At 34.9% G+C, this 10222-nt stretch overlaps 1 protein-coding gene across 1 annotated transcript; it reads right to left on the bottom strand.

The window, feature by feature from the left end:
• Nucleotides 1–414: 414 nt before the first annotated feature.
• LOC112016445 (large ribosomal subunit protein uL23) lies at nt 415–9989 on the bottom strand. The gene is made up of 4 exons (XM_024049010.2): nt 9881–9989; nt 9679–9733; nt 1113–1476; nt 415–756 (listed from the first exon to the last, which is right to left on the bottom strand). Exons 2-4 carry the CDS (start codon nt 9692–9694, stop codon nt 672–674), a joined length of 465 nt encoding a protein of 154 aa, XP_023904778.1. The 5' UTR covers nt 9695–9733; nt 9881–9989; the 3' UTR covers nt 415–671.
• Nucleotides 9990–10222: the final 233 nt, after the last annotated feature.

Raw genomic sequence — 10222 nt, 5'->3', positions numbered from 1 at the left:
AGACATAAAATTGCCAGATACAGCTCCTCAAGTACTGAAACTTTTTACGTTCCTATTACTTATGTGGTTATATTGAACAATAAGTCACATACTTTGAATTTAATGGTCCTCAGAGAAACATAACATTGTTTGTGTTGCGTTGACCGATGCATCCACTTGGTTGAATTTTGAATTTAATCGTTGAACCTAAGACATTGTCCCCAAGTTCTCTGCTATTACCACCATGTATAATCTCATTCATTAGCAGACTACATACATATCATCACAAGCCTATGTATGAAACATCAACTGTCTTTGTGTTGCCATAGCTCCCTTGTCTGTTGTATCAAATGGGGTACCATTTACAGAACAGAGTGCAAACAAGACTTAAAAAAACAGATGATCTAATACACATCTGTTTTGCAGCAAAAATGGTTCTATGAAACAGAAGAAATAGCATTGCAAATAGAAAAGATAGGGTAACCAATAGCAAATCACCACCACAAATAACTCTCATCATCCTAATCAGAATCCATTTGCAAAAGTCGTAAAAAAAAATATAGATCCCAATACAAATTTAAATAACCAACTGATATTTGTAGTCCTAACAGAATGCCTCATTACTATCAAAACTGTCATAGCAAGGAAGGACAGAGTCACTTTGCTCAAGACACTGGATACAAAGTTATATCTTAGATGATGCCAATCTTGTTTGCCACGTCCAAGGCATCATGGTCTGGTGTCAACCTAACATACGCCTTCTTAGTTCCATCAGGCCTGCAACACAAAATCAAAGTCTCAAAATTTTCCAACCTTGTCTACGCAAATAGAAAGCAGTGTAAAAGAACAATAAGAAGTGCCAGAATGAAGAAAGCTTTGAATGTTAGCTGTAGCACCACAGATTGTTCAATCTACAGCAGAATTATTAGTGGTTTATTAAGTTGTAGACAGTCCACTCTCTATCCCATGTAACCCAACACCAAAATCTCAGTAATAGGATTCTATAAAAGACAGTTTTATCACAAAACAATCCAAATTTCTTCTCTTATATATCATGTCAATCTTGTCAACAGCCAACAAGTAAACCAACTAAACTTGCTTGCTGATCTTAGGTGTGAATTACTGAAATTTACCTGATCAAAGTGTTCACTTTCTTGGCCTGAATATCATACATCTTCTTCACAGCATCCTTGATCTTCTTCTTGTCAGCACGGATGTCAACAATGAAAACCAGGGTGTTGTTGTCCTCAATCTTCTTCATTGCAGACTCGGTAGTCAATGGAAACTTGAGAATCTGATAATGGTCCAACTTATTTCTAGGTGGAGCACTGATGCGAGGATACTTGGGGTTCCTTGCCTTCTTCAATGTCCTTGGCCTATGAAATGTGACAGATGTCCTGATCTTCTTAGTTTTCTTCTTAAAGGTTGCTCCAGACTTCACAGCCTTGGCAGCCTTCAAGGCTTGAGCCTTTGGATCAGACTTTTTTGTGCTGTCAGCTGTAGAAGATAAATCTTTAAAATCTTATGTACAGCAAGAAGGTATAAACACGAATACTGTGAACATTTTCATTATGTAACAAGGTAGGAGTTATGCTTGTGTGTGCTCGACAAATCAACAATACAGAAACACTTCACAGTAACAAATTTACAGAAACACTGATTAGTAAATGAAATCCTATTAACAAAACTATTTCCCATTCCCTGATGTTTTAAAGTAACACACATAATGAATGGACAAGGACTATATCAAAGAGAAAACTAACTACATGAGATTTCCACACATGTTCTCTACTGCATACCATTGAAATTGGAGTTTCAGCATTCCCATTTTTTTTTCTAGTTAAGTTGCATTAACATCCAATGGTTCTTGAACCCATGACATCACCCTCCACCAAGCACTTGCAGGGGGGAGGAGGTACTAAACTACTAATTGAGCTAGAGTGCCTTCGGAAGTTTCAGCTTCCTCATTTCCACATGAAATTAAAAAAAAAAAAAACAAAGTCCTTTCCAGCTTCTGCAAATAAGACTTTGTTTCCCTTTGTGTCAATTAGGAGCTTCAAGCTCACTTTGGAGGATGCCATTGCTAATAACACTGATCGAAATTGTGGCTGTGCTTATAAGGACATGTAGATCTATTCTACATATATATAATATGGCTGGACAGAGGCTTTAATAAATAATAATTAATACATGGGGAAGATAAATAGTTTTAGAAAAAGAATATTGCTGCATAGCCTGCATGCATGCCAATGTTGGCTTTCCCATGACGCCATGAAAGAATTTAATGTTTTATTGGGCCAATTAAGGCCATCCTAACGGTAAAGAACGAATTGGAATTACTTAACCAACTCTTTTTTGAAAATAGATAATACAATTTTTTGTTTATTTATTAGAATCAACTAGAAAATAGTTGTTGGTGGTTATAATGTTTAGGGTTTTTAGGGTAACTCGAGATTCTAAAATTCAACTAATTCATTGATAACTTAGCGGAAAATGATCCTATCCACTTGAAATATACCAATTTCATTAAATATTAAAGTGAGTTGGTTGGGTTTACAACATCATCACTTCTCAAACAGATACAGTATTAACTAAGTAGAAATCTGTGTAGCTCACCATTGACATATATTTATAATTTTATGTATCTAATAAAGATATTCATGATTCCAATTCCATATCCAATAAAGATATTTTATAGTATAGATTTAATATTTCACAAATTTAAGGCCATAAGGTCAGCTCAATATGATTTGAGACTTAAGGTATATATTTTCCTATATTCAAATTTCAAGATTTTTTGTCAAGAGGCTTGTAGCTCAATTGACATCATTTAATGTTTCCAACAAAAATATTGGCCATTATAGTAATGGCTCATGAGCTCTAACCTTCTACTAACTTATTCCACAAACAAACTCATTAGCACTAATATGAAATTTCAGTACACCCATGGAACTTACATTTAGAGGTTTTAGAATTTTTGAGCTTTGAATGAAAAACAATTTTCTGACAGTTTAGGATCTTCCAAATAGGCTTAGGACGCTACCCATCTCGGTGAAAAATGTGTAAAATAGGACTTTTATTGGTAGAATACAGTTTAAACTTAAAAGAGAAAAAACAAATGACGATAATAAAGTGCCACAAATTGCACAAGTACATGATCAAGCGAAGTAAAATATTCACGATTTGGCTACTAAGCTAGTCGCTTGAGACATCATATTAAAAACGAACATGGGTAAACTTTGTTTCATTTTGAAGCCTTGAGGTCTACCTCCTATTGAAACAAATTTCACTCAAAAACTTGTTATTAGAAAAATATGACAGTACAGTAGTACGTTTCACTCAAAATGGAAAATGTTGAAATGGTTACTTTGCCTTTAGAAGGACACTAGCGACACAATAATCCAAATACAATCCAAATTTAATTTAGATTCTTGATTGGGTTTCCACTTTAATATATTATATAAGATAAATTAAGTATACTTAAATTTGAGAAGGCATAATGGTATTAGTGAACTTGCAAGTCTTTCTCCCTCCCACACCCAAGCAATCTTATCGATAATTAATGTAGTAGTAAACACAAATTAAAGATGAAAGAATTATGTATTTGAGACACGATTTAATTAAAATCTAGATTATTCCCAAGTAGCAAAACTGCATTTTTTTTTCTTGAGAAGAAAAAATAAAAACATAGCAAAAATTTGCACAAAAAGTTGTTGGAACATATTGGCTAACAAACATAAACACAAGGGTTCATTACGTTGCAAAACAAGATTTGACATTGTAAGGTTGAATTTAATCAACCATTATGTTTACTTTATTCCGTGCCAATTTGCTTGTAATTCAGCATTTAGAAACCCTGTATTTAGGGGGGAATCATGTAAAGATAGTGTGTAAGATAGTGTGAAGAAAAGCTTAAAAGTGTGCACTCAGCTGGGTCTCGCAATTGGCTCGCGGCTGGCAAGTCACCAATGGAGGCACACGTTTGAAGCATGTAGAAGAATTGAAGAGTCACACCAGCTAGAGCACTACAGAACAAAATTTCCAGACTGGCCAGACTGTTAGCTCGTGACTCAGTCAAGTCGCGAGGCCAAGTTATCAGACCACTCTGTTTGAAAAAAACTGACATTTTGTATTCCAAACACACACCAGTATAAATACCACTTATACCCACGTATTGTAGAGAGCTTTCAGAGAGAATTTTGAGAGAGAAACCCTAGAGAAAAACAAGAATGACTCATCCACAATCTTCATCCTTGTTTCTCCAAATTCATCTACTCTCACTCTCTCCATTGATACATCCTTGAGAGGTACATTAGCCAAATCCTTATCTCATTATACTCATATCAGTGAGAAGGTTATTTGGAGTTTGGAAAGCAGTTAGGAAGGGACTAATTGATATTGGTTAATGCTATGAGCTATAGCGGGATCCGGTAAGTTAGAGAAGACAAAGATTCGGCGTAATCTCGTTGGAGCAAGAAGTTTGGAGGGCTTAGGTAAACTGGGTAGATTAGGCTTGGAGGGTCTTCTGCTGTTCATGTATCCCAACTTCATTCTCTAGTGGATTATTGACCGCTTGGAGGGCGGCAGAGAGGTTTTACGCCAAAGATTTCAGTTTCCTCTTCGATAACACATCGCTGTGTTGTCTTTGTGTTTGCATCTCTCTTCCCTTAATCTTTACCTTTTAATTACTGTTGTGGTTATGATTAATTTTGGTTTAGATTGTTTTACCAACTCTACTCTAGCTTATTTTCATATTCCACACATATATTGTATGTTTATAAGCTTGTGTTAGTAATTTGTAAATTGAGGGTCTAAACGTTCATAGGTGTTTTACACATTATTTGAATATTCAGACATTAAGAATGCATTTGTAACAAAACAAAACAAAATTAATTTGCTAAGCACACAGAATTCAGAAATTTGATAATTATTTCTCCATCTTGACTTCCTTCTTCAACATTGGGAGGAAAACATCAGTTAGAATACTCTTCGATTGCAGAGAAGCCTTGAGCAATTTCAAACCCTAACAATAAGCCAAAATGCACAAGCAAAAAATTTATTAGTAAAAAAGGTGACACTTTCACAATACAGAACTTCAGTGTGTTTTTATTATGATTGAGTGGATAACGAAGGAAGGGAATACAACAATAGGTTTTTAAGTAAAAATGGTAGGTTTTAAGTATATTGGCTCTCCGACCCTTGCCCTCCACACTCTATAAGCACTTATACTTGTAGAGTGATTATTGCACTAAGAGTATACGGTGGTTGTAGCCATTAAAATTAATGATCTTTTGTTATTATTATTATTATTATTATTTTGCAAATAACTTTGAAATGCAAATTGAACAAGAATAACTCCATGCCCTATTTATTTTTTGACTGAGAAAATATGCCCATGCCCATGCCATGCCATTACGCGATATATTATATATGTACTCTAATCATGACAGTTTCTACTTGCCAGTCAAGCTGATGATATATATATTGAGCAAACCAGTCTAGCTAAGATTAAAAGACCACTTAAGGTTTAGGTATAAGGCCTTAGATAGAGAAATAAGTAGAACCCAACCTCAGTTTTTAGAAGCTTTTAATTGTTAGTATAATTTTCAACAAATGAAAGAACAGAAATTAAAATAAGTAAAAGAATGAGTGTGGTAATTAAAAAAGAAAAGAGCGATTAAACATACCACATCCATGTCCAAATGAACCACTTTCTCGTCAAGAGCCCCTATGTCCTTGACATTAAACTTGTTACGAAGAGTGCCAATAATTGAGGTCAACGGTTCCACCGCCAAATCATCCGACACCATGTACGTAATCGTCCCTTTCACGTACCCTCCCTCACGGGAGGAGGGTTTTGACGATGGGCCTATAATTTTATAAGAGTAGTACGTACGTAGGTCTCTTGCACATAGGACAGTTTAGGCCATAATCTTTAGACATATATGTGTGCTTTTCATAACACCCAAAGATGATCCAGGGTGTTGAAAATTCGACGTTTGGCAATTGAAGGAGAGGGTCTGCACAACCACCGGAGACGTAAACTTTGGGCTTCAGAAGAGTGTCTTTGAGTACGTTTGGTTTTAGGTAAGCACCGCTAGAATTTTGAATGCTCTCGTAAATGTTATGCAAGCCGCTCAATACTTCTCGATTGAGATGTGGAAGGAGTGCTCCGACTGGTGGTGCCAGAAAGTTAAAGAGGAAGTCGATGATTCCTTACCCGCTTCAGCAAACAGCACTCGGCTATTCTTTCTATCTATATAAAGCTTCATGCTCACTTTAGAGGACGCCATTGTAATTCTTGAGGCTGATTTAGTTCAGAAAATTTGAAGCGGCGGTATTGACTGTTGATAGGTGCATTATATAGGTCTATATATAATTGGAAAGAAGTTTTAGCGCATGGGAAAGAGGAATGGTCTAATGTTTAAGTGAACTATACACGTTTTCATTGAAAATATCATAAGGTGTCCTGTATTAGAGTGGGAAAATTGAACCATATGCATGTTTCCATTGGAAACATTATGAGACATTATGAGGTGCCAGCGTCGGCTTTCCCATGAAAGTATGCAAGTTTTTTTGTGCCAATTAAGGCCCATTAATAATGGAAATGAGCGAAACAGTATTACTAGTTTGCCAATTTTTTTTTTCTTTTTTCTTTTTAATAGAAATGTTTAAGCTTTTGACAACATTTTTTACACTGATTAAGTTGACAAGGTTTTACTGATTTTCATCTAGGTCTACTACTAATATGAAATTTTTTTATTTATCAATAGCAATCTGTGTCCTTAACATGACTTTTTTTTATTTACCACATCAACAATTATCAAATTATTTGCGTCTCTAGACTTTCTCTCAAAGTTTAATTCCAGGACTTTAATATTGGATATAGCAAAATACCTCAAGCTTCAAGGGGTGAGTTAGAGTTATCATTATCGATTAGGGATGGTAAAAATGTCTTTGTCCCACCTAACTCTCATATTCCGTCCCACACAGGGCTAGCCTAAACAAAGAGGTTAGGCAAGACAACAACAAATAATAATAATAATTAAAAAACCATAATAATTCAAATTTGTAACTCGCTCAACTCATTTCATTAAAAATAATCTTTAATTCCATTTTTCCAAAAAAAATAATAATAATAATTACTATTGGAGAGATACCATAACCGTGAGTCTTTACTCTCATTGCCGTTGTAGATGTAGCAATTCTGTTCTTTTCGACAGCTTAATTGGCTCACTCTCACTCACTTTATTACTCTCATTTCAGCATTCTCAATTCTCATTTTATCTCTCATTAGACCCTTTTTGCCTTTTCATTTTGTTAGTTGAAGGAAATTATTGGGAAATTTAGAGCCCGGTTGATAGAATTAACAAGTTTTAAACCCAAGTTATTAATTAGATTTATTATGAATAAACCTTATTAAAACAAACAAGCATCAATATCATGTCAATATCATGCACAACGGAATAGTAAATAAGGCAAGATATGATGACCCAGAAAAACCAATGAAACAAACTAATTTCACAGTAAAAAACCTGAGGGGAAACCTTTTAGAAAAGTAATTCACTATAGTAAAGAGAAATTTCAGGTCTAGTATAAAACATTTGTCCCTAGACTCTACAATTCCCGTAGATGAACTTACAGAAGAAACCTTCTACCACTTCAAAACTTCTAAACTTTTTAATATGTGAACGCCACCCTTTTGCACGGATCCCAGTACATGACTAACCAATGATGCACAGCTCCCAGTACGTGACTAACTTACCAACTTGAAAAAGATTGTAGGCTACAAAGTTTTTCATTTCATTAATAATGAAGATCAAGAAGTACTTGGTTACAAAACATTAAGGTGCAAAAGACGCAGTAACTTCTTTCAAATAGAATAAGACACTCGGTCACTTTTTGTGAGTGTTCCCCTTGTATTATCTTATGTGACAGCTTTTAAAATAAGCCTTATATATGTCTAAGGTTGTGAGAAAAGAAACCCTACACATATATGTTAGCATGGGCCGAAAATCAGATCTGGAAATTCTGATTTCGTAATTCTTGATAGATATAGCTATCGAGCTATCTGTCGAGACCTTGATAGATAGGTTATCTGTCAAGCAGCTGTAACTTTAATGAATCAACACTTTTTCATTTATTTCTTGAACAGATTTGCATAGCTTCAATATTAAACTTGAACTCTTGTTCCTTGAAGTACTAAACCTATCCTAAATCTACCTAAGTACAAGTAAAGTGCATTTTGTCAAAAGATTAGTCAATTCTAAATGACATATGTTCATAGCAAGTTCCACATATGTCCTAACAAAAATGATTAACTTCATATATTCATGTTTTTTTTTTTTTTTTTTTTTTTCCGATATAATCAAATTCTCTTTTTAATAATTTTTTTTATAATGTAAATTTGATGACAACCCTAGCAAAAATTTCTAGAGCCACCACTATATATAAGAACATTCATATTGGGTAATGTAAATGGTATATGTTGAGGCATTCTAGCATGCACAAAACAAGACATTACCCGGACTTCTAATTGTAAATTTTTTTTACAATAGTGCTACAATACCGTCTTACTTATATGATGGTACCGTAGCAACTGGTATAATATTAAATTAATTTTTACTTGTACTATCTCACACTCTCTGTCTCCCACTCTCCCTTTGATCTCACTTCCTTTTCCCTGATTCTCTCTCTCTCTCTCTCTCTCTCTCTCTCTCTCTCTCTCTCTCTCTCGGTTTTGGGTTTTTTCTGCTATGGTTGGGTTTTTTCTCACTTCCTCTTCTTTGGATTTTTTCTCTCTCTCACGGTGTGGTTGGTTAAGATTAGCATGGGCGTGCTTGGTTGGGTTAGCTTGGTTCGATGTGGGTAGTGCTTGGTTGGGTTTGCTTGGTCTGGCCTGTGGTTTGATGAGTGTGTTTCCTTAGTCTGGCATGGATTTGCTTGGTCCGATCTCCACCGATCTGTTGTGTTTCGGTGGTAGATGGCTGTGGTGGTGATGGGTTTNAAAAAAAAAAAAAAAAAAAAACTCCCAACATGTTCTAGTCCATGTTAAATGTAAGAAGAGGATTTGCAAAAGTGCCTTGGACAGTTTCAGATTCCTCATTTCCTAATGAAATTATAAAAAAATTAACTCCCCACATGCTCTAGTCCATGTTAAATGTAAGAAGAAGATTTGCAAAGACCACCCCTTCGTCCCACCTCGACGCTATAGCCAATGACCTTTAGGTAAAATGGCATTTCATAGTGTTTCCAACAGGAGTCAGGATTCAAATCCCCCCTTCCCCTAAGTATGCACTAGGAAATTACAATGCACCAAGTACCAACTTTACAGCAAAACATTAATTTTATGGATCTCAAGCGTTGCGCTATCCTAGAGCATAACCATAGGAACACGAGAAATATATACATATTAAAAAAAAGCATATATATATATATATATGTATATGCTATACACCCATTAAAAATTGACACTGCCAATTTGATTATAAGATTACACACACCCATCACCATTTTTTTTGTTATTAATACACATATAAGATAACAGAAACGTAAATTGCTCACAATAGTGAAAAGCAGAAACCAAAAAACTTAAACCTTATATAAAATTGAAAGCCCAGCAACACATACATAGATTAAAATAGGAATAACCCAAAAAATGAAAAAAATAAAAAGAATATGTTGGAAGGAGAAATGTACCTTTAGCAGGAGCCATTGCAAAACGAAGAAAACTCTACCCAAATCACTTCCTTACCTAAAAAATACAAAACCAGAGCAAACAAAAGCACGAAAAAAGGGTTAGTCTTTGATATTGTCAAATACCCACTTCGATTTTTCAGATCTAGATGCAGGAAAATCAAAGTAAGAGCAAAGTGAAAATGGGGTTTTAGGAGATAGTAACCTGCGAGAGAGAGAGAGAGAGAGAGCGGCTGAGTAGGGTTTGCAAGCGGAGACGATGAATGCTGTTTTATATAGATAACAGAATTACCGATATAACCTTGTCGCGTTGAGCACTTAGCATAAGCCCTAGCTGACGCTTTGGATGGGCTTGGGATATTGTATAACGTATTTGGGCTTGTTGGATATATGTTGGCCTTTTGTGCCTATTTCTAGGCCCATGGAAGTGTTGTATTGTATGCTTTGCCTTTTAAGCAGTATTATTATTTTTTATTAAAATTTTAACTGAAATCATTTATGTGACATGCCATTTAATATGTTTGCTTATAAATATTTAAAAAATATT

Source organism: Quercus suber, unplaced genomic scaffold (assembly GCF_002906115.3).
Source record: "Quercus suber isolate HL8 unplaced genomic scaffold, Cork oak 2.0 scaffold_433, whole genome shotgun sequence".
Classification (NCBI taxonomy): domain Eukaryota; kingdom Viridiplantae; phylum Streptophyta; class Magnoliopsida; order Fagales; family Fagaceae; genus Quercus; species Quercus suber.
Note: the sequence above shows the minus strand (reverse complement) of the source record. Positions and strands in the feature narration are given on the sequence as shown.